General features: G+C 42.3%; 1 protein-coding gene across 2 annotated transcripts in view; it reads left to right on the top strand.

Moving 5' to 3' along the window:
- LOC144497459 (receptor-type tyrosine-protein phosphatase F-like) overlaps window positions 1-26,016 on the top strand; it is a 469,757-nt gene that overhangs the window by 149,411 nt on the left and 294,330 nt on the right. For both annotated transcript variants that reach the window (XM_078218748.1, XM_078218747.1), the window contains exon 2: window positions 14,408-14,550. In XM_078218748.1, the coding sequence (XP_078074874.1) occupies window positions 14,475-14,550 (76 nt within the window). In that variant the 5' untranslated portion in view covers window positions 14,408-14,474. The remainder of the gene's footprint in view (window positions 1-14,407; window positions 14,551-26,016) is intronic.

Genomic DNA, 26,016 nt, shown 5'->3' with positions numbered 1-26,016 from the left:
GTCAAGAAAGGGAGAAGTGATAGCCCGGGAAATTATGGACCAGTGAGTCTAACCTCAGTGGTAGGTAAGTTGATGGAGAAGATCCTGAGAGGCAGGATTTATGAACATCTGGAGAGGAATAGTATGATCAGAAATAGCCAGCACGGCTTTGTCCAAGGCAGATCATGCCTTACGAGCCTAATTGAATTTGTTGAAGATGTAACTAGACACATAGATGAGGGAAGAGCGGTAGATGTAGTTTATATGGATTTCAGCAAGGCGTTTGATAAGGTGCCCCATGCAAGGCTTAGAGAATGTGAAGGGGCATGGGATACAAAGGGGCATTGCCTTGTGGATTCAGAACTGGCTTGCCCACAGAAGGCAAAGAGTGGTTGTAGATGGGTCTTTTTCAGCACGGAGGTTGGTCACCAGTGGAGTGCCCCAGGGATCTGTTCTGGGACCCTTGCTCTTTGTGATTTTTATAAATGACCTGGATGAGGAAGTGGAAGGATGGGTTGGCAAGTTTGCTGATGACAAAGGTTGGAGGTGTTGTGGATAGTGTAGAGGGATGTCAGCAGTTGCAACGAGACATAGATAAGATGCAAGACTGGGCGGAGAAGTGGCAGATGGACTTCAACCCAGATAAGTGTGTGGTGGTTCATTTTGGCAGGTCGAATAGGATGAAAGAATATAATAAGGGTAAGATGCTTGGCAGTGTGGAAGATCAGAAGGATCTTGGGGTCCGGGTTCATAGGACGCTCAAAGCAGCGTCGCAGGTAGAGGCTGTGGTTAAGAAGGTGTATGGAATACTGGCCTTCATCAATAGAGGAATTGAGTTTAGAAATCGGGAGATAATGCTGCAGCTGTCTAGGACCCTGGTCAGGCCCTACCTGGAGTACTGTGCCCAATTCTGGTCACCTCATTACAGAAAGGATGTGGAAGCCATAGAAAGGGTGGCAGAGGAGATTTACAAGGATGTTGCCTGGATTAGGTGGCATGCCTTATGAGGATAGGTTGAGAAAGCTAGGTCTTTTCTCCTTGGAGAAGCGAAGGATGAGAGGTGACCTGATAGAGGTGTATAAGATGTTGAGAGGTATTGATAGAGTGGATTCTCAGAGGCTTTTACCGAGGGCTGAAATGGTTGCCACAAGAGGTCACAGGTTTAGGGTGCTGGGGAGTAGGTACAGAGGAGATGTTAGGGGTAAGTTTTTCACTCAGAGGGTGGTGGGTGTGTGGAATCGACTGCCGATAGTGGTGGTGGAGGCGGATTCGATAGGGTCTTTTAAGAGACTTTTGGATAAGTTCATGGAAGTTAGTAAGATAGAGGGTTATAGGTAAGCCTCGTAGATAGGGACATGTTCGGTGCAACTTGTGGGCCGAAGGGCCTGTTTGTGCTGTAGCTTTTCTATGTTCTATGTTCTAATTCAAAGAAGCAGAAAGGCAAATCCTTAAAAATTTTATATTGCAAGTAATTTGCACAAGTTGATGAATGAGGAAAACTTTGCATAGGCCAAAAATTATGACATGATCATGTAATGATGGACTGGATTCATCAGTGCAGGAGTGAAACGTTTCCACTAACTTGGCCCATTGATCATGCAACAAGTCAAGATCTACCACAGAGCTGAGGCTTGAGGGTGTATATGAATACACAGCAGGTTGCTTGCAGAGGTGTCTGCAGTCCATGAGTGAGTGTACCAATGAGTCTTAAGGATGCAAAGGATAGGTTGACTCTCCTTGGGTGTGCCAATGCGGCTGGCACATAAAATTGTCCGTAATCGGGAAGAGCAAATGGCTCACGTGCTTCAAGGATATTCAGACGTAATGAAAGAGCCTGGGTAACCAGGGACATGTTTCCTGAATGGTTTCAAAACTGCTTCGTACCAGAGGCACATGCACATTATTGGGTAGCTGGATTTGAAAAAAAATTGTAATGTTGCTCCAAGTGGACCTTTGGTCCATAAAATGTAAATATTAAAATTCCTTTGGTACGATGAACCTTTCAGCCTAGAGGCTGAAAGGTTCCAAAAAGGGTTTATAGTTGAGGATGCCATCTCGGCATCTGTGAATGCTTGGTGCCATAAAGACACCTTGACCAGCCATTGGCCCGCAACAGTGTTCATTGACTATGATAATAATGAAGAGGTTTTCCGATGAAGCATGAAAAAAATCTGGTAAACCAGCTCATGTACTGTAAATAGGCATGGTCCTATATATGGTATCTGAAAATGAAAATTATTTGAAACTGTTGGCCTGAGGATTCCAGATGACATGTACTTGACCTGTAGTGCACGCAGCATTCATTGTACTGGTAGTGGAGGGAGTGAATGTTTAAAGTTGGTGCATGGGATATCAACCAAGTGGGCTGCTTTTTGCTGGATGATGTTGAGCCTCTCAAGTGGAGAGTGCTCGATTTCTGGCATGTACCTTGTAGCTAATGGACAGGCATTGAGAGGTGTTGCAGCTGAATTCCCAGCCTCTGGCCTGATGTGGCCACAGTATTTGTCTGATTGGTCCAGTTAAGCTTCAGTGGTGAGCCTCTCCCCTTCCCAGGATGTTGATGCTGGCAGATTCAGTGACTGTAACGTTTTTTGGGGAGCACTGATAAGAGTCCTCATTGCTGTTTGTTGTAAAATAATTGTTAATATAATTGTGTTTCCAGTCCTGGCTCATAACTGAGTATTCAAGTTCCTTAAAAAAGGACACAAGCTGCAAGTCAATTGAACAGCTATGTTGTGGGCATGTATGAGCATCACAGTTTGCGTGAGCAGTTGTTATATTGCAGACCTAAAAATCATTTGACAAAATGAAAACAATTAGAACACAGAGACCACTTGGTCCATTGTGCCAGTGACAGTTTGAATATTGTAGGATAAAAAGCAATCTGGTCTGTAGTGAAATTAAAGTTAATCTGTCTTGGTGATATTGGTTGAGGGATGAATATTGATCAGCTTACTGGACTGATTTATTTTTTTTCTCTTTTGGGGAAAAGTGAGATTTTTTATGTTCATCCGAACAAACAGATGATTCTGGTGTTGTAATTCAGGTCAGAAACTCCACAGTGTTTTATGAAGCCCGCCTGGATTATAAGTTTTGCATTTTGAATTTGGTTAGGATAAGCATGATATGTTTCATCTCCGGTATGATTCAAATGATTCAGGGAGCTTTTGTCAAACAGAGTTTACTTAAGAATATAGCTAACACGTATGGAAAGAAAATTAGCAATAACTTTTATCAATTACAAACCAAAAACAAAACTACCACGATAATGTATAACCCTCAACAAATACATCTGAAATGTTAGAATCAAACACAAAATCTTCCCATAGACAAAAACCCTTTCCACAGGTTTAACACATTAAAGAATAATGCTCACGTGATACCGGAACTAAGTCCTTTGGTTGAATGCTGCAGTTCTCTTGAGGTACACACAAACAAAGCTTGGAGTCAGAACAACTTCCCGGGAGAGACTCTGGTCAAGCCACTAACAGCAGATTTTCTACTCCAGGAAGGCAAGAAGCCTTTTAGCTAACCAGCAGAATTTCCAAAAGCCAGGGAGCGAAACACTTCTTTTCAACTTGATATTCCTTCTAAAGTAAAGCTGCAGCCAGCCCAAAAAGAGAATGAAACCTTAAATTCCCTATTAATTAAAAAACGGTCCAGAATCCATGAGCTGCCATCCAGTTTTCCTCTTAACAATGCAGGCTCATAAAAGATCCCAAAATAAAAATAAATAAACCCCATTTAAGCCATTGAAGGAGTAATAAAGGTGTCTTTAGTAGATGGCCCGGCAACAACGAGAAAAACTGAGGCTGTGAAAGCTTCAGAGAACAAGTTTTTAAAAAAACATTTCTTAAAGGTACACTAACGTCTCACTGGCACCTTATCTGAGTGATGACATCACTGATGGTGAAACATTTCCTCATTACTGCAGTGGTGTCAAACCAGGTAAAATATTCCAAGTGTTGGGTTCGGGTTTTAATTCTCAATACTATGATTCAGAAGTGAACGTCCTATCACTAAATCAAGCTGACAGTTAAATTATAACTTTCTGCAAGTTTCTTCTTGCATCTCTCAGTGCAGGAAGAGAATAATGAAGCAGTTAAAGCTTCTGGAGCTAAATTTCCTGGAAAAGGCCGCCAGCTTGTTCCCAGAGGCTATAACTTGAGGGGTACCATCCTGCATCTAACTTGGCGATGAAGAGTCATCCCTGCTCTTACCACTTTCCACAGGTGTATTGGAAGAATTTACAGGTTGATAATCAGCCTGTCCATGTCCATCAAGCCTGGAGTGGGATTCTAACCTTTGGGCTTGGAGGTAGGGATGCTACCCACTGTGCCAGAAGACTTCAAATAAGGCAGTTAACTTTTAGTAGTGTGTTCCTGCCGAACAACAAATACCAAAAAACAGTTAAATATTTTTTAAAAGGCCTTTTAAACATATAAAAGAAGAAATGGTACATTGTTGACTTCACAGTGCAGTATATGAGTTGGAAGGAATTTTATTGCATGCGCTCTCATGTTGAGTGATTCTGATTGCTTCCTCAGCAAGGCAGTAAAAAATGCTGTAAAGTTGCCCCAATTTCCCATGATATAAAACTGCTAGAAGGCCTGCTTGCAAGCGGCAGAGGACAAAACTTCCCATCTTGTCACCAAGCCATTTAATTTTTAAATGTCAAGATGTCGTTGAATAATTTTCTCATTCTTTTATGCACCAATAAAATATAAATCCCGGTGGAACTGAGATGGGCAGCAGACCCTTGTTAAAATGTAATCCTGTACTGTTTATGTTAGTTTCTCATGAAAGCTGGGTATGGTGGATGCATTAATGATGATGCACATTAGAGAGGCAATAGAAACAAATTGTTTTCTTCTGCAGAATTGCATTGTGGAATTAGTGAATTGCATTGATCTCCAGTTTCTTATTTTAGCAAAGGTTCCAGCAGGAGGACAACAAGGAACCAGAGTACAAATAATGTTGACCCAAATGAAAAAGCATTGATAGTTTAAGACTTGTTGTATTGTAAGTATCTTGGCTTTAATGTCTTTTTAAAGGGCAATGTTCTTAATATAAAGGACATGCAAGATTCTCAATATTGTCATGACCCAAAGTGCATGTGTATTTATCCACTTGTGTAAGACCGGATTTTGGCCAAATGGATGTGGCAGGCAATAGTTTCTTGATGGTGGCAGTCGTTCTGTCATCCTACATTGTTCCAAAGTCCAACAATCTTTGTGAGCAAGTGGGCCTGGCAACCTGCCGGATTCTAACCAATGACCAATTAAGCCTGTGGCTGGGGCGACATGTAGGCCAAACCGGTGAGGGCAGCAGTGAATCAGATGTGGTTTTATGACAATGGGCAATGGTTTTCATTGGACTTTTTGGATTCCACGTGTTAATGGAATTCATATTTCACCATCTGCTACAGTGGAACTCCACCTCGGGTCCCCAGAGCATGTCCCTGAGCCACTGGATTACTAGTCCAGTGACAATAGTCCAGCAGGCCATTCAGATTTTAAAAATGTTGTTGTGGTGTCTGGACCGACTGAGTGGTGCCCTCTAGTGCAGGCTTGGAAGAGTTTCATTCATTGTAACAATCTGCTGTGTTCTCCATAATGTGGCCCTCCAGAGGGGTGAGGCCCTTGAACAGGATGAAGCGCTATGTGGACACAGTTCATCAGAGGAGGTGGCGGTGCAGGAGGAGGAAGATGCAGAGCAGAATGTTGCTCATGCAGTGCAATGAAGTGGCTGGGGCCATCTTGGGAGTTGAACAACCATCAAGATGGCTGGGATGCACCAAATCCATTTCACCTGATCACTCATCCAGCAGGACTGCATGCTGTGAACCCACTTATGTTCTGACTGTGAAAACACATCCATGAAACACGCAGTTTTGAAATTGCATTCTTACTGATAATGTATGTTACAATCTCTGCTGGTTAGGCCATTGCTTTCCTTAACCATTTTTTTATTCATTTGCGGTTTTGCCATAAAAGACTGGAAATGCATGTGTATAGGATCATGGTACATCTTTGATGTAATTAACAATTCACTCAAGTAAAAGCTTGTCAATTCAGGGATGGCACAGTGGTTAGCACTACTGCCTCACAGGGACCCAGGTTTGATTCCGACATCGGACTGCTGTCTGTCTTGGGTTTGCACATTCTCCCCATGTCTGCGTGGGTTTCCTCCGAGTGCTCTGGATTTCTCCCAGACGCCAAAAGATGTGTGGGTTAGGTTGAGTGGCCATGCTAAATTAACCCCAGTGTCAGGGGGACTAGCAGGGTAAATATGAGAAGTTACGGGAACATAGAACATAGAAAGCCACAGCACAAACAGGCTCTTCGGCCCACAAGTTGCGCTGATCATATCCCTACCTCTAGGCCTATCTATAGCCCTCAATCCCATTAAATCCCATGTACTCATCCAGAAGTCTCTTAAAAGACCCCAACGAGTTTGCCTCCACCACCACCACCGACGTCAGCCGATTCCACTCACCCACCACCCTCTGAGTGAAAAACTTACCCCTGACATCTCCTCTGTACCTACTCCCCAGCACCTTAAACCTGTGTCCTCTCGTAGCAACCATTTCAGCCCTTGGAAATAGCCTCTGAGAGTCTACCCTATCCAGACCTCTCAACATCTTGTAAACCTCTATCAGGTCACCTCTCATCCTTCGTCTCTCCAGGGAGAAGAGACCAAGCTCCCTCAACCTATCCTCATAAGGCATGCCCCCCAATCCAGGCAACATCCTTGTAAATCTCCTCTGCATCCTTTCAATGGCTTCAACATCTTTCCTGTAATGAGGTGACCAGAACTGCGCGCAGTACTCCAAGTGGGGTCTAACCAGGGTCCTATAAAGCTGCAGCATTATCTCCCGACTCCTAAACTCAATCCCTCGATTAATGAAGGCTAGTACGCCGTACGCCTTCTTGACCGCATCCTCCACCTGCGAGGCCGATTTAAGAGTCCTATGGACCCGGACCCCAAGGTCCTTCTGATCCTCTACACTGCTAAGAATGGTACCCTTCATATTATACTGCTGCTTCATCCCATTGGATCTGCCAAAATGGATCACTACACACTTATCCGGGTTGAAGTCCACCTGCCACTTCTCCGCCCAGTCTTGCATTCTATCTATGTCTCGCTGCAACTTCTGACATCCCTCCAAACTATCCACAACACCACCTACCTTGGTGTCGTCAGCAAACTTACCAACCCATCCCTCCACTTCCTCATCCAGGTCATTTATGAAAATGACAAACAGCAAGGGTCCCAGAACAGATCCCTGGGGCACTCCACTGGTCACTGACCTCCATGCAGAGAAAGACCCCTCCACAGCCACTCTCTGCCTTCTGCAGGCAAGCCAGTTCTGGATCCACAAGGCAACAGCCCCTTGGATCCCATGCCCTCTCACTTTCTCAAGAAGTCTTGCATGGGGGACCTTATCGAACGCCTTGCTGAAGTCCATATAGACCACATCCACCGCTCTTCCTTCGTCAATGTGTTTGGTCACATTTTCAAAGAACTCAACCAGGCTCGTAAGGCACGACCTGCCCTTGACAAAGCCGTGCTGACTACTTTTGATCATACTAAACTTCTCTAGATGATCATAAATCCTGTCTCTCAGGATCCTCTCCATCAACTTACCAACCACTGAGGTTAGACTCACCGGTCGGTAATTTCCCGGGCTGTCCCTGTTCCCTTTCTTGAATATAGGGACCACATCTGCAATTCTCCAATCCTCCGGAACCTCTCCCGTCTCCATCGACGATGCAAAGATCATCGCCAAAGGCTCCGCAATCTCCTCCCTCGCCTCCCACAGTAACCTGGGGTACATCCCATCCGGTCCCGGCGACTTACCAACCTTGATGCCATTCAATAGTTCCAACACATCCTCTTTCTTTATGTCCACATGCTCGATCCTTTCTGTCCACCGCAAACCAGCAGTACAACCACCCAGATCCCTTTCCACCGTGAATACCGAGGTAAAGTATTCATTAAGCACCTCCGCCATTTCTAACGGTTCCGCACAAACTTTTCCCCCTTCACCTTTTAAGGGTCCTATGCCTTCACATCTCATCCTTTTACTCTTGACATATTTGTAGAAAGCCTTGGGATTCTCCTTAATCTTACCTGTCAAGGTCTTCTCATGACCCCTTCTCGCTCTCCTAATTTCCTCCTTAAGCTCCTTCCTACATCCCGTATACTCCTCTAAATCCTTAACACCTCTCTGAACCTTCTGTACGCCTCTCTTTTCTTATTCACCAGGTTCATCACAACCTTCGTGCACCACGGTTCCCGTACCCTACCAACACCCCCCTGTCTCATCGGAACGTTGTCATGCAGAGCTCCAGACAAACATTCCTTGAAAATCCTCCACTTTCCTTCGGTACTTTTCCCCAAGAATGCCTCCTTCCAATTTACCCGTCTAATTTCCTCCCTGATGACACTGTATTTCCCTTTACTCCAGAGAAACACTTTCCTAGCCTGCCTGATCCTATCTCTTTCCAATGCTATCGTGAAGGAGATAGAATTATGATCGCTATCCCCAAGATGCTCACCCACCGAGAGATCCTCCACCTGTCCAGGTTCATTAGCCAGCACCAGATCAAGTACAGCCTCTCCTCTAGTAGGCTTATCCACATACTGTGTCAGGAAACTCTCCTGGACACACCTAACAAACTCCTCTCCATCCAAACCCCTAGCCCTAGGGATATTCCAATCTATGTTTGGGAAATTAAAATCTCCCATCACGACAACTCTGTTATTCCTACATCTCTCCAGGATCTGTTTCCCCATCTGCTCCTCAACATCTCTGTTACTATTGGGCGGCTTATAGAAAACACCCAGCAAAGTTACCGACCCCTTCCTGTTCCTAACCTCCACCCACAGAGACTCCGTAGTCAATCCCTCCACGGCGTCCACCTTCTCTACAGCCGTGACACTATCCCTGATCAACAGTGCCACTCCCCCCCCTCTCTTGCCTCCCTCCCTGTCCTTCCTGAAACATCTAATAGGGCCTGAGTGGGATTGTGGTCAGTGCAGACTCACGAGGCCAAATGTCCTCCTCCTGCACTGTAGGTATTCTATGATTCTATGACTTTGGGTGACTGTTTTTGTGGAGTTTGCACCTTCTCACCGTGTCAGCGTAAGTTTTCTCCAGGTGCTCCGGTTTCCTCCCACAGTCCAAAGATGTGCAGGTTAGGTACATTAGCTATGATGGATGTGCTGGGTTGCAATGATGGGGCAAGGGAGTGGACCTGGGTGGGATGCTCTTCGGAGAGTCACTGCAGACTTGATGGGCCAAATGGCCTTGTGCACTGTAGGAATTCTATGAATGGTGGCACCCTTATTCTCATCGATGACTGACTGCCTCAGCAATTTTATAGCACATTCAATCACCTAGTTGGGACACAACTGGCATCCACTCAGATTGTCAATATCTTTCCCAACGGTAGGGGAGTCTAAAATTAGAGGGCATAGGTTTAAGGGGAGAGATACAAAAGGGTCCATTTTTTCACACAGGGTGGTGAGTGTCTGGAACAAGCTGCCAGAGGTGGTAGTAGAGGCGCGGCGGATACAATTTTGTCTTTTAAAAAACATTTAGACAGTTACATGAGTAAGATGGCTATCGAGGGATATGGGCCAAATGCGGGCAATTGGGACCAGCTTAGTCGTTTTAAATAAAAAGGGGGGCATGGACAAGGTGGGCCGAAGGGCCTGTTTCTATGCTGTAAACCTCTATGACACTCCATTCATCTTTGCACCATTAGCACCATAGACCGTCAGTGCTGCAGAACATAGCATGCGTTGTTCCTGCACTGATTTGAAATGCTATTGCATGTGGCTCTCCATGAGTTTGGCAATTCTCTCAATGGAGGAGCTCATACATTCAAAACCCTGAGCCATGTCATGAGCTGAAATAATTCCTCCGTTCTCAGCCCACTGACACTGCCTCAGAAAACTCTTGACATATGGGAAGATATCTCATGCTGATGGTCAAAGTAGAGATGGCTTGTTTAAGACTCTCAAGACGTGTGTGGCTGTGCCCAATTGAGTAGAGTTCTGCTGCCCTTCATCCTATGAAAGGGAATGCCCACAGCTGCCTCTGGTTTTCTCACCCTCCTTACTTGTCAAGTGCTCTTCACTCAGTGCCACCCTATCTTATCACAGCTGAGGACCTACTGTTGTGAGTGTATCTGTGCTCGTGGAGTATGCAACTAAATAATTTGGTGCTACCTCTGTGGTTTCCACTTTGAGGGCACGGGTTATGTCATTGCACCCTTTGGGAAATTCATGAAGGAGATCATGAAAACTCGCTGAGGCTTCTCAGTGCAGTTAAGGTTTTGGCATGTGTCATGCACATGTCTCCCCTTGCCTGGGTAAGTGTAGCTCTAACAACAATGAAGAAATCCAACACCATCCACGACAAAGTAGCCTGCTTGATTGGTACTCCTTCCACAAACGTTCAATCTCTCCACCAGCAATGAACAGTGGCAGTAGTGTGTACCATATACAATACACACTGCATGAACTCACCAACTTTCCTGAGACCAAACCTTCCAAACCCATGATTGGTATCATCTAGAAGGACAAGGGCAGCAGATGCCTGGGAACACTACCCCCTGGAAGTTCCCCTCCAAATCACTCACTGCCCTGACTTGGAAATGTATCACTGTTGCTTCACTGTCACTGGATCAGAATCCGAGAACTCCCTCCCTAACAGCACTACGGTGTATACACCTCAGGGACTGCAGCGGTTCAAGAAGGCAGCTCACTGCCCCCTTAAGGGCAACTAACGATGGGCAATAGATGCTGGCCAGCCACAAATAAATAAAATAAATGTTCAAAAATATTATGCATTCAGCTTTCGAATGCAATAGCTGAATGCATAATATGGTAAATATGTTCTTGAATTCCTCTGCACAATGCTGACAAAAGCTATGCAATGGTATAATTATCCTTTTATAAAATAAACTCACCCATTGGAACATTGGTCTGGTTTGCTTTTGGATATGATTGCAGGTCATGAGTTCTCGACCTCCTTAAATGGCTCATGCATTTGCACAAAGGGATGAATTGATGCTTTTTGGTAGTATTCAAATGTCTAAGTGAGCATCTTCAATTTTTCAAGCAGCTTTTTATTATGTTTAATAGTTAAGTCAATAAAGCCATCCTACTAGTCCTTTCTCTATTACATTGTCTCTCCATGCAGTACCCTAAAATTGGAAAGCAGTGCTTCATGTAGTTGACCAGCCAAGGCCATTGAGATAGAAGATCTTGTATGCATGCCTTTGTTTGGAGTTCACTGAAAGAAATTTAGAAAATATTTTTTGTTTCAGTTGAACACTGATTAATCTACTTGTGTAATACTACCTTAATCGCATTATTATATGTTGAATGATGCAAGGATATGATTGCATTTTCTTGTCCATAAGGACTGTTATGTTATATTGGATAATGCTTTTCAGGAGCATACTTTATGAAGACTTCTTACGGTTCTTTTGCTTTAGTTTATTTTGAGAGACCACCAAATTGTAAGCATTGATTTAAGAAATTTTCATTTCATGTTCTCAACTATCAGCTTCCTTAGGGACATAGGAGCACAAATAAACCCTCAAAGCATGCTCTGCTATTCGCTAAGATCATAGCTGATTTGATTGTGGTCTCAACTCCACCTTTCTGTCTGCCCTGCCATAATGCTTGACTCCTTTGTCTATCAACAATCTGTCTAACTTGGCCCTGATTAAATTTAATAACCCAGCTTCCACTTACTTTTCTGGGACAGAGAATTCCATAGACTTAACGGCCCCCAGAGACAATTTCTTCTCATCTCCGTCTTAAAAGGGAGCCCTCTTATTTTTAAACCATGTCCCCTAATTCTAGTCTTTCTCACAAGAGGAAACATCCTGCCCGGTATCCACTTTTATTTTCTAGTTGGACAAAGTACTTAGTGACAAATTTTGAATATTAGGCTCTTCATCTTGTGGCGCAGATGGCTTTTACACTCCATGTCCAACTCAGTAAGTTTTGGTCTGTGCAGATAGTTAGTTTGAGGAATCCTATGACTTTTAAATGAAAATCCGTGGTGTGTGTGTGGAGTTATAAGGTCATTAACGACTTTTATAAATATGTTGATTTGAGTCAGTACTGCTGTTCTATTCAGCTTATTTGGTACATTAGTGAAGTATTCACTTTTGAACAAATTTGTAATTTGATAGACATATTCAATATTGATTTTTGGGAAGATTTTATGCATAGCCTTAAAAGAATAAGCAAATACGTGAGCTAGTGATGCAAGGACGATGCTTGAATAGGCCTGATGATCCATTTTTTATTTGGTTTGGTGGAGTTTTCTGTGCAAAGTTTTAAAAAGAAACTAAGGGGATGGAGATGCTGATCTTGCACCCAAGAACTACATGGTGCATGTTCAAATGCATTACGGAAATGAGTGTGATTGACTAACTGAATCAAGGATATCAGGCCATTTGTGACGAAATCTCTTAGTCAGTAAAAAGATTTCTCCCAGTCCTGCTTGTAGCACTACTTGTGGGTTTCAAATTTTGCCCATCATTTGCATGTCACATTTCTTATGAACTTCACCTAGAGGTCCCCAAACTTCTGCCTTTTACAGCCGGCAAGTTTCCAGAAGCACATGAAATTGTGTGAACTCTATAACCTGTATTTCTGCAATTATCAGCACAGCTTTGACTTTGTTCTTTACAAGATCATTTTTAGCTCTTTAAAATAATATTTAATTGGTCAAGAATTTTGTACTTGTGCAAGGAGCTAGCTCCACATTTCTACTTTGTACTCTCAGCGAAAGCAAGGTAATTGTGATAGCCTTATCTTCGCAAGTTACAGCATTTGGTCAAGTAATCTTCCTTTGACCTGTCTGAATTTGTTTTCTCGATGTATCAAAGTTCTTTTGAAGGTGCAGAGCCAAAAATGATAATTGAAAATGGTACCCTTTTCCAAGAAGGTGTCACCTATTCTATGTTATCTCCACATTGGCATTTGGCTCAACTACACCTCAATTCTAAAATTCTCATTCCCTTCTGTGACCTTGCACCTCCTTAGCTCTTTCAGCCCCCTCCAGAACTGCAGCCCTTAGACATCCACACTCCTTTAATTCTGACTTCTTGCTCATCGCCAATTTTAATTGCGCCACCACTGGTAACTATGCTTTTAGTTGTTAGAGGTCCTAAGCTCGAGAATTCCTTCCCTAAACCTCTTGGCATTTCCAGCTCTCTTTCCTTCTTTAATATACTTTTAATAGCCCCTTAGCTTAGTGTCAAATGTTCCTGTGAAGCATTTTGGGATATTTTATGATAATTTGTTGTTGCTCCATTATATCCATTATAGAATCGAGAGCATTGAAGTTCTTTAGTTTGGAAGTATTTGTTGGTAGATTTAAATTCATTTGTTTGAAAGGCGTAACCATAATAAGCTTTTAGTCTTGCCAACACTGGTGCATACAGTTGTAATATGTACCATTTACAAGACAGATTGCAGTAACTTGCCAAGTCTTGCTCCACAGCACCTCCCAAAGTCATGGCCTCTACCACATAGAAGGACTAGGCAGCAGGCATAGGTATAATATTGAAGCACTCTAACTTCGTGACATGGAATACAGCAGTTCAGAAAGGCAACTCAAGGAGGGCAATTAGGGCTGAGCAATCGTTAAGGCAATGCCAGAAAAGCCCAAATCCCATGAATAACTATATTTGTCAAGAGAGTTGGCCTGAAAGGTTCAAAGAAAGAAATTTTAAAAGTTATTAAAATTGCTGTTTCCGAAGAATTGTGCAACTGAAATGTGCAACTGAAGTGCTCAATCTGGTGAATAAGAAACGAGGAGCAAATGAGAGCTAGTGGAAAAAGTGAATGCATTTACAGAAGGTCAAATTCATAGGAATGAGATTGATGACCTGAGGTGGTAATGAATGTGACTTTTTTGGCTTAAATAACAATTTACACAAGAAAGCCTTTCATTTTGGCTTTCACTCTGTACACCATGGATCTGTAAGATGTCCAGCGTTTAGCAAACACTAGGATTAAAAATTGGAAATATAATTAGCTTCGGGTGAAACTCTATCTACTGATGTGTGAACAAGTTGAGTATTTGCATAACCATAATTATGTTCATTCCAGATTTGCTATAATTTTTGCATTCTGAATTGAGATTCCTGTTGAATCAATTTAAATCTGCCAGCTTTGTGCCAACTTCATAAATCCAGTTTCCATCTGGATTTGAAATTCAGTTCAAAATATCATGAATTAGCTGACACAATGCAGGAAGATTATAGAGTTTAAAACGCACATTATAGTTCCTGAAAGTTAATACAACGTAAAGTGAATTACTCTTGACTGCTTGATAAGCAGTGACCTGAAGACATTAATAAATCTGTAACATTTTTACATGCAGGTATGAGCATTTGAGGATCAACAACTGTATCTGGACCTGAGTTAAAGGACAACTGCCACCCTGGAATATGGTACCTCAATGTTGGACAGTGCTACCAGTCATGGTGATCCTAAGCTTTTTAGCAAAATACATCCAAGCAGATAGTGAGTAAAATTGTTAAAGCTCTGTTACTATTTTTTTCTCTTTAATCTGCCTTTATGTGTGTGATCTTGTTTGAAAGTTGAGCATTGAACTATCACACAGAGTAAAGAATTGTATATGTTAACTGCGAGCTTGTATGATAGACTTTTCAGATTCAAAATGAACAACACTCCAAAATAATAGAGCAAAGCAAAATAGGAAAACTGAAGTTATTCTTCCCTTCCACAAATTTTATGTGAAACCATTCAGGACCATCAGTTTAGAAACGAAATAACCACAAATTCAGAAGAAATGAGAAAGGTTTGCATCAAATATACAATATTTGTATCTGTGGTTAAAATATTGATACCTTTTTTAAAAAAAAGGATGCTCAAAATTTGCCCTGAAAGATCTTGAAAATAACCAGTTTGCTTTGAATGTGATTTAAACTTTCACCAACCTCTGTTTTTGAAATGAGAATCTAGTTGCTAAATGATAACAGAATGTGAAGTGAGGCTCCCATTTGGGATGGGAACTGGGAGCTGCAGGAAAAAATTGAGGGGAAATCAACTATTTTAAATTAATGCCTTTATTAATGACCCAAGTTGGGCGTACCTGTCCAAGCACTGGTCTGATTTTGAGTTCTGGTTGTGAAGAGGTAGGTAAAATGTTGTTTAAGAAATAATGGGCTGAGCCTGAAGTAATATATGTATGTGAAGTAGAAAATTCTTAGTAGTAGATGCACCATGAACATTGAGTGCATATGCTTTTTAATGCTGGTCATATTAGGTGGGGATATCTCAAGGTTTTTAATATAGTAGATTTGATCATTTATCTAGGTTAAGCTGTTAATCTTCGACAAAAAGGGCAGTCACATCATCTAATCTTTAGATGTAAGAAAAACTTCATTTTGTCATGTTGTACATTTTATTAAAATTTGGTTTCCTTTTTCATTTTGGAATGCATGATCATTAAGCCTGTGTATGTAACTCATGGGGGATACTGGTGGTGATGGAGTAAATCAAAAAGAAGGAATGGTGTTTGTTTTCTGGTACTGAACTGTAGTGATTGTAGCTTGCCTGCCTTGGTTGTAATAAAGAGCCCAGCATGTGTCCAATTCTTGAGCTGCACTACATTTGGTTTTAGGTTCACTTTCAGTTAAGTTCTTGGGAATACAACATGATCTATTAATTTATTTATAAAGAAACCAGAAGTGGCTCTGAATGTTTATAGCTTCCTACTGGTGAAACCACATTGTTTACGCCAGAGGGAAGCCTCAGCAGTGGGAGCAGGAGAAAAAAAGTCAGCAGCTTCTACGGGCCACAGCACAGTTAAAACCAATTTGAAGGCGTTTGTGTGGCTCCTTTCTCTATATTAATGTAAATCATGACTGTTGAGAAAAGCACATAATGAATGATGACCATAAATAGACTGGGGATTCATGGCACTGGAAATCCTGAAAACAGCTTTTGATTATAGTGGATCTTGGTAGCATTTGTGTTTCTGGTGGCTGCAAACTTTGTCTTTGACTTAACCAGGTTGATCACGGAGGATAAATAAAATCAACTTTGCTGCGGGCTCAACTTTCATTGTTCGATATCCATATCCCTTTCGTCAAAACTGGAGAACACTCAAGGTTTTTAATTAGTTGGTTTGATTTTCATAAGCAGTGTTTTAGTCTTAACAGAAATAAAATGGATTGCAGTGCCTGTGAAATAAACATGGATATGGTTGCTGTGTGAAAGATGTGTGGGGTATTTCCAATTTCAACATTAGGAACTTTATTTCCAAGCTTAACCGTTTTAATTATCCACTCACCTGATGAAGCAGCAGCGCTCCGAAAGCTTGTGATTCCAAATAAACCTGTTGGACTTTAACCTGGTGTTGTGAGACTTCTTACTGTGCCCACCCCAGTCCAACGCCAGCATCTCCACATCATGTTTTAATTATGCTTGGATTTATTGGATCATCTATCAACAAAAATACATAAATGTTGAGGTGCTGGCAAGCCCTGATCCCAACTACCTCAGTTTCTAAATATTGGTGTTACCTTCAGATGCATTATATACATATTTTGAAAAATAGGCTAACCAGCTGAATCAGTTTGGAACTCCATTCCAGATTTATGCTGCAATTTTCGCATCACTATGAAAGTTTAGATAATTTAAAGGGATTTGTCCAAGGCAGGTAGGATATGAAATTCAACTGCTCCCACATTATTTTGAAGGGTTTGATTTTTTTTCTAAGTATTGATTGATCCGTTGTTAACCTAAAATTTTAAAAAAAGGATAACCAGCATGAAGACTTTCAAAGAAAGGAAAACTTTTTTCTGACAGGTAACAACATAATTGAATTTTAAAGTCAGTGAAGTCCAAACATCCTTTCCAATTTGTATTTTCTTTCCAATTCACTTATTTAAAGGATACGTTAGGTGAAATTGAGATGTTGAAAGTTTTGGCTGAATCTGTTATCCAAATGTTTTGTTATTAGTGCACACCTAGTCCAATAATTATTGGTTTAGCATCATGGAAGCCAGCGGTTTTGAACTGCTTCTTTTTGGATAAAAAAAAATGACAATCGCCCGGGGAAAAGATGAAAAGCTGACCTAGAATATGAAGATCTTGTAGCACTGCAATGTCATAAAGCAATCCACTCTTAACCTCCATATAAATGGCTTAACTTTGTTTCTTGGCAACTGATAGCAAATAGGGGCTTCCAGCATTGATTTATAACATTAGGCCAACTTACAGTAAAAGACAATTGTATTGCTTAATTATTCATGACAGATGTATTATCGCAGGAAATTAAGACATTAAGAGCAACTAAAATGGTTAACAAGGGAGCCAATAAACATGATACAGGACACCTGAAAGTGCTCTGCTAGAACAGACTTGAATGTTTTCACATAAATATTTCACAGCTTAAGAAAATATACGTAAAGTTACGACTGAGTGTTTAACAATGCAGTACAAGCATGGAATATCATTCACATCCCGTTATTAGATCAGAATAATATATCAGTTGAAGTCAAACTTGGGATTACAACCAGTTTGAATTTCACAATCGTGTTTCTAGTGAGTGAGGTTATTGTATTGATGGGATGATCTATCATAAGCAGCCCATACAGATGAATATATTTTCAAATAGAGGGAACAAAATATTAGCCGGGCACAAGAACTATAGCTGTATTTTCTTTTGTCCTAAATCTTCCCTTTGCCTCCTAACTTGAGTGCTAGAAATCAGTACTGGCCCCCTTATCATCTCTCCAACCAACAATTAATGTGTGTGGTATGTGGAAAGCTAAGTGAAGAATCAAGATCCATAGTGTGGCAGAATTGAAAAAGGAGCAAAGTTCAAGTCTAAAAAAGGAGGCTAAAGAAAATTGAGCAACAGTAAAATGTCCCAAGGTGTTACACATGAAAATGACCCAGAATTAATTTGATACTGAGCCACGTATGAAGTTAACAATCAGTGACCAAGAGTTCAGTCAAAAAGATAGAATGTCTTAAAGGAAGAGGGGTGGACAAGCAGGGAAGTTAGGGCTGGGTTTAGACAGCCTAAAGTGTAGCTGTCAATAAAAGGAGTTTAAGAAATAGTGGATATGCAAGAGGCCAGTTTAAGAGGAAGGCAGAGGATTGTCGGACTGGAGGAGGTTACAGAAATCAGGAAAGGGCAAGGCCATAGGAAAGATTTGAACACTTGAGAATTTAAAATTTCAGGATCTCAAAAATGGTAATCTCTGAATTGCTCTCTGCATCATGTCCAAGTGCATATAGCTGCAGCAAGGTAAAGTTTATTTATTAGTCACAAGTAGGCTTACTTTAATCATAGAAATCCTACAGTGCAGAAGGAGGCCATTCGGCCCATCGAGTCTGCACCGACCACAATCCCACCCAGGCCCTACCCCTACCCCCACATATTTACCCACTAATCCCTCTAACCTACGCATCTCAGGACTCTAAGGGGCCATTTTTAACCTGGCCAATCAACCTAACCCGCACATCTTTGGACTCTGCGAGGAAACCGGAGCACCCGGAGGAAACCCACGCAGACTCAAGGAGAATGTGCAAACTCCACACAGACAGTGACCCGAGCATCGAACCCAGGACCCAGGAGCTGTGAAGCAGCAGTGCTAACCACTGTGCTACCGTGCCGCCCCTGCAATGAAGTTGCTCTGAAAATCCCCTCTTCACCACACTCCGGCACCTGTTCGGGTACACTGAGGAAAATTTAGCATGGCCAGTGCAGCTAACCAGCACATCATTCAAACCGTAGGAGGAAAATGGAGCACCCGGGGAAACCCACACAGACACGGGGAGAACGTGCAAACTCTGCACAGACAGTGACCCAAGCTGGGAATCGAACCTAGGTCCCTGGTGCTGTGAGGCAGCAGTACTAACCAGTGTGCCACCGTCCTGTAGAACGGATTAATTGTTGTAATTCACAATTAACAATTTTATGGATGTCATTTGACTTTTAATTCCAGATTTTTATTGAATCTAGATTCCACCATCTACCATGGTGGAATTTGAGCTCTGGCCCCCAGAGCATTACCCTGGGTCTCTGGCTTACTAGTCCAATGACAATATCATTGTGCCATGCAGCAGGGGAAGCGATGTAACAATGAAGAAATGCAAATCAGAGAGGTGGGCAGCACATATGTACATAAATGCATGGAGCATGTTGAAGAACATGCTTTTATGATTATATGAAGAGTAACAAGGTAATCAAAGGGAAAAACAGAAATTGCAAGAAAATCTCAACAAGTCTGGCAGCGTCTGTGGAGAGAGAATAGAGCCAAAGGTTTGCGTCCAGATGACCTTCATCGGAGCTAAGGATAAAGAAAATGGAATGATCCGCCCTTGCAGCATAAATCTCATGGTCTTGTGTAAGAGGGAAAAGGTGGGTAAAAGCACACATAAAGGAAGGTTTGTATTAGGGTGGAGGGCAGGAGAGAATAAATTACTAAAAGATTTTGCGGTGCAAGGCCAAAGAGAGCAGTAATGGGACAAATAACGAAACAACGGATCTGTCTGGAGGAGGTTTGGATGGCAGATTCCAGATAGCTGCTGTCTGAAAGCAAGGTGAATGGAGAAAAACCAGAAAATAAAACAAGCTGAACAAAGAAAACAAAAGCAAAAGGCAAAGGTTCTGATCTAAAATCGTTGAAGTCAGTGTTGAGTCCAAAAAGCTGTGTGAAATGCCCAACCGAGAGATAAAACACACCCCCTTGAGCTTAAGTTGAGGTTCATTGGAATACTGTAGCAGGCTAAGGGCAGAAAAGTCAAGAATGGGAGCAAGGTGGACGATTAACAGGACAGGTGACTGGAAAGTCAGGTCAGGCCCATGGACTAAACAAAAATGTTCAGCCAAGTGGTCACCCAGCCAGCATTTCGACTTACTAATGTAGAGGAGATCACATCCTGAACAGTAAATACAGTACACCAACTGAAAGAATTGCAAATAAATTGCTGTTTAACCTGGAAAGAGTGTTTGAGACTTTAGGCAGTAAGAAGGGAGGAGGTAAAAAAGCAGATGATGCAACTTCTGAGCTTGCATGGAAAGATGCAAGGGAAAAGGGAGGTGACTGTGGGAGTGGATCACGGTATCAAACAGGAAATGGTCATTTCATAATGTAGAAATGGGAGGCAAAGGAAAGATGAGTTTTGAGGTGGCAGTTAGTTGATCCATGGAATATAGAGACTGGGGTGGAAGGCAAGGTCAAGGCTAACTAATTGTGGTGAAAAAGGAGAAAAGCTACTATGGAAGGTTGCATCGTCCAAACAGATGCAATGGAGACAGAGGTACTGAGAGAATGGAATAGAATCCCAGTCAAGGTAGCTGTAGGAGCCTTGTAATGAATATTGCTGGAAAACCTTTCCCCAGAAATGGAAACAGACTATTCGAGGAAGGGAAAAGGAAGAGTTGGTGACGGGCCATGTGAAGGCAAGAGATGAGTGGAAATTGGAAGCAAAGTTGATTACATTTTCTTATTTGGGGCAAGAAGAGAAAAAAAGCACAGATAGTCATCTGATGAGGTTGGGGAGGGGGCTTTGAGTAGGACCAGAGCAAAGAATGTTCCTCATGCTCCACAAAAGGAGGTGGGGTGCAAAGGGCACGTGGGGCAACACGGTGGCACAGTGGTTAGCACTGCTGCCTCACAGCGCCAGGGACACAGGTTCGATTCCCAGCTTGGGACACTCTGTGTGGAGTTCTCCCCGTGTCTGCGTGTGTTTCCTCCGGGTGCTCCAGTTTCCTCCCACAGTCTGAAAGACATGCTGGCTAGGTGCATTGACTCGAACAGGTGCCAGAGTGTGGTGACTAGGGGAATTTCACAGTAACTTCATTGCAGTGTTAATGTAAGCCTTACTTGTGACAAATAAATAATATATTAGGGACCCATGTGGGTACCCTTGGCGACACCTTTTATTTGGAGAAAGTGAATAGAGTTGAAATTGTTCAATGCAAAAATGTTCAGCCAGACAGAGGAAGGTGGTGATCGATAGGGACCTGAGCCTCCATTCAAAAGGGAAGCGAAGACCTCTTGGACTATCCTGATTTACTGGAAACTTAAACTGAAAGAACCACAAAGGTAGGTAGAAAGAAGCTGGCCACCTTTTTTTGCTCCCTTTGTTTTGATTGCATATAAATTCTGATATTGATATGTGACCACTGTAGTTTGCTGTTCTTTTTCTTAATGAATGTAATCCTTGAAATTAATATATAAAAGTAGTGAGTTTCACACTTGTTATAGCAACCAACCAGGCGATTGCTGGATTCAAATCTTCTATGTGTAGTCTATTCAGATTATTCATTGTCTTTTTAAAATCTTTGTCAGTGAACTAGCATTTACATTAAGCTTTTCCTTTTTGTTAGATACAACAAAAATTTCAGCCCAAAGCTTTAAGTCTTTACTGTTGTGGCCCAGTGCATTTCTTGATTTCAGATCACTGAATTAGAACTTATGCTGTCAAGAGTTCTGCAGCAATTGATCTTATTTATTTACATCAATATGTTATCCATTTTATCCTAATTTGCTAAATGGATGGTTTTCAAAGAGAGAAAAAAGTGATTTAACAAACAAATACGTTGTTTTTTGATATGAGATTCCAAATTCTGAGTGCTCTTGAGTTCTGAATAAACTGATTAGAGTATGGGACAGTTTACTTTAATCATCCTGAGCTTGAGGGACCATTTATCAAAATCCTATTCAATTCTGTTACTGCCCCTTTGTAATCTTGTTTTTAATTTTTAATTGCATGCTTTATTTCATTTGTTTGCATATTATCTCTGATGCACTCTGCTATTCTTTGTAAGGAGGTTGTTCAGTTACCTCTTGAACATCAGATTTGCATTTGCAGCTGAGGAAGAGAAGTGGGATGCAATTAAATGTTTTTATACCAACCATTACTTGATTGAGCAGGCTGAATCACACCCTGAAAAGCTTTGGTCCTGGAACAGACCCAGTTTCTCAATTCCACACAGTTAAATAAGACACAGTATCTACAACAGTTGCATTTAGTTTATATATTTTAAACAGTTCTGTCCATTTAAAACTACAGACTGGAATCAGTAAAGATAGGCAACAAAACCTCTACATTTATCCTCAAAACTGGTGTCTTGCAAGGCTGTATCCTCAGCCCCTTACTATACTCCTTGTACACCTCTGACTGGATGGCCAAATTCCGCTCCAACTCCATTTTCAAGTTTGCTGTGGATCAGATCTCAAACAATGACAAGACGGAGTGCAGGAAACATAGAGAATCTGGTGAAATGGTGCGCGACAATAATCTCTCCCTCAATGTCAGTAAAATAAAGAAGGTAGTCATCGACTTCAGGGAGCATAGTGGGGAACATGCCCCTGTCTACATCAATGGTGATGAAGCAGAAATGGTTGAGAGCTTAAAGTTTCTAGGTGTCTTGATCACCAACAACCTATCTTGGTCCCTCTACGCTGACGCTATAGTTAAGAAAGCCCACCAATGCCTCTACTTGCTCAGGAGGCTAAGGAAATTTTGCATGTCCGCAATGACTCTCAGCAATTTTTCACATGCACCATAGAAAGCATCCTTTCCAGATGGCTCCTGCTGTGACCAAGACCGCAAGAAACTACGAAGAGTTGTGAACATAGCCCAGTCCATCATGCAAACCAGCCTTCCATCCGTTAACCGTCTACACTTCCTGCTTCCTCGGAAAAGCAGCCAGCATAATCAAGGACCCCACGGACCCCACACACCCTCTCTTCCACCTTCGCCTTGGGAAAAGGATACAGAAGTCTAAGAGCACGTACCAACAGACTCGAGAAGAGCTTCTTCCTTGTTGCCATCAGACTTTTGAATGGACGTAGCATATAAATTAATCTTTCTCTATGATAGTGATAGTATATTCTGCACCCTCCCCTTTCCTTCTCCATGTACTCTATGAACGGCATGCTTTGTGTGTAAAGCACAAAAACAATACTTTTCACTGTATCCCAATGCATGTGACAATAAGAACAAAGAACAATACAGCACAGGAACAGGCCCTTCGGCCCTCCAAGCCTGCGCCGCTCATGTGCCCACTCGACCATTCTTTTGTATCCTTCTATTCCCAGTCTGTTCATGTGGTAATCTAGATACGTCATAAATGATCCCAGCATGTCCGCCTCAATCACCTTGCTTGGCAGTGTATTCCAGGCCCCCACCACCCTCTGTGTAAAATACGTCCCCCTGACATCTGTGTTGAACCTTGCCCCCCTCACCCTCGAACCCGTGACCCCTTGTGTTTGTCACCTCCGACCTGGGAAAAAGTTTCCCACTGTTCACTCTATCTATGCCCTTCATAATTTTATACACCTCTATTAGGTCGCCCCTCATCCTCCGTCTTTCCAGGGAGAACAGCCCCAGTTTACCCAATCTCTCCTCCTAGCTAAGACCCTCCATACCAGGCAACATCCTGGTAAACCTTTTCTGTACTCCCTCCAAAGCCTCCACGTCCTTCTGGTAGTGTGGCGACCAGAACTGGACGCAGTATTCCAAATATGGCCTAACCATCGTTCTATACAGCTGCAACATCATATGCCAACTTTTATATTCTATGCCCCGTCCAGTAAAGGCAAGCATGCCATATGCCTTCTTGACCACCCTCTCCACCTGTGCTGCCACCTTTAAGGATCTGTGGACTTGTACACCCAGGTCCCTCTGTGTGTCTATACTCCTGATGGTTCTGCCATTTATTGTATAGCTCCCCCTGACATTAGATCTACCGAAATGCATCACTTCGCATTTATCTGGATTAAATTCCACCTGCCATTTCTCCGCCCAATGTTCCAGCCTATCTATACCCTGCTGTATTCTCTGACAATGTTCATCACTATCCGCAACTCCAGCAATCTTCGTGTCGTCCGCAAACTTACTGATCACACCAGCTACATCTTCCTCCAAATCATTTATATATATATATATATATATCACAAGCAGCAGAGGTCCCATCAAATCAAATATGGGACAAGCAGCATTGTAACTTGCACTGATGCGACTAGCCCTAGCTTTAAGTCGCCCCACGTAAAGTAGTTGTATTTTAAAGTAGTTTTTTCTTTAGTGCTTGTTTCTCTTATTGATATCATAATTTCGTTTATTTTCTGAAAGAATGGCATTAAGCATTTTGTGAAACCATTAATTCATTGGCACATTCAGCAACAACCATGGTCTCGCAGGTAAGAGAAGACTAGTTGTATTTAAAGCCAAAGTATCCGTGGGCGTTCACTTGGGAATTATCCTTTTCATTTGGAACCCAATAGTTAGCTGGGGAGGAAGACTTTGTCAAACTCAAATACTGCGAAGTATTCCAGATTTTGTTTGGGCTGATCCAAATCTTTTTGTGGTATTGGGTATTGATATAGATAGCTTCTGTCAGATCTTGTAAGAGCTTGCATCCTCTACATTGGCATTGCAGTTGGACATTGTCATCGCCATTGGTATTTTCATCACGTGCATTGTGCACATTGTCTGCACGTTCCTTAACATTGACCTGATATTGACCCCCATTATCCAATTGTGAAGAATGTGAGGTGTTTCCCTGCACTCGAGGGAACTTGGCAATTTTAAAAATGTGCTACACCCAAGTTTTGAAGGAAAAATATCCAAACCAGCAGGTTTCTTTTGCAAGCAAAAAGTTGAAGCCTGTGTTTTTGTGAAGAAAAAGCCCATTTTGTGATTTTGCAAGCTGATTTCCCTGTTTTGGAGCCCCAGGTGTGTTTGCTTGGTCAGGTACAGAAGCCATCTGTGAGAGAGGGAGGCATTTAGTACTGTACAAAGGTAAACTTGCTTTCCTTGTTTCCGGACTTCTGGGTGAAAAATGCAGGGTACACAGTATTTGCCCTTTCAGGAGGCTGATTCTGAAATTGAGATTAATTTTGGACTCCCCTTGGCCTGGCCCTGGTTCAGCTCTGCAACAGGTGAAACAGAAACACGAGCAATTTCTTTCAAAGACTCCCCCAAGTCCAGTGGCAAGGGAGATGGTGCAACAGCAAAGTCTTCCTCCAAGCCAACATGGCAAGCATAAAGGAATTAAATTGCTCAAAGCCACCTCCACTAAAATGCTTTACAAGTGTCCTCAAAGCATTCTTGAAGTGGTCAAAAGCCTCCACCAACTCATAGTGACCAACCACATGGGAGAAGGTTCATTTGAGAAGCCACCAAATGGAGGCTCCATTGAAAACACACAGGCTAAGCCAAGGTGGCGGAGAGAGTGCAAAAAGCTCCCAAGTGACACCTGCCTGTGGAAGAATCTGGAGATTGTGCTGGAATGGAAGCAAGTCATTCCTAAAACCTAGGGACTGCCTGCGTGTTACCCAAGTTGAACTCATTGAGTTTTTCTATTATATTTCGTTTATTTTGTCAGCTATTTAAGCTAGCAATACACCATGCTATACATGTGCAGTATTTCAACTTGTACACTGTTTTTTCCAGCCAAGAAATGTCCAAAGGAGTCCATCTCTGGTTTTGACATTAATCCCTAGGATATCCCTAAGGGATTATACAATTATAGAATCTACAGTGCAGAAGGAGGCCATTTGGCCCATCGAGTCTGCACCAAACACAGTTCCACCTAGGCCCTATTCCCGTAACCCCACATATTTACCCTGCTAATGCCCTGACACCAGGTTCAATTTAGCATGGCCAATCAACCAAACCTGCACATCTTTGAGCTGTGGGAGGAAACCGGAGCACCCGGAGGAAACCCACGCAGACATGGGGAGAACGCACAAACTCCACACAAACAGTGACCCGAGGCCAGAACCGAGGGATATACTGCCACTGGATGGGGTGCAGAGGAGGTTGATTCCAGAGTTGAGAGGGTTGGCTTATGTGGAGAGACTGAGTAGACTGGGATTATACTCATTGGAATTCAGAAAAATGAGGCAAGGATAGATAGGTTTTTGAACAGTAAAGGAATTGAGGGTTATGGTGAGTGGACGGGTCAGTGGAGCTGAGTCCACGAAAAGATCA

Source organism: Mustelus asterias, chromosome 8 (genome assembly GCF_964213995.1).
Source record: "Mustelus asterias chromosome 8, sMusAst1.hap1.1, whole genome shotgun sequence".
In the NCBI taxonomy this organism is placed as follows: domain Eukaryota; kingdom Metazoa; phylum Chordata; class Chondrichthyes; order Carcharhiniformes; family Triakidae; genus Mustelus; species Mustelus asterias.
Note: the sequence above shows the minus strand (reverse complement) of the source record. Positions and strands in the feature narration are given on the sequence as shown.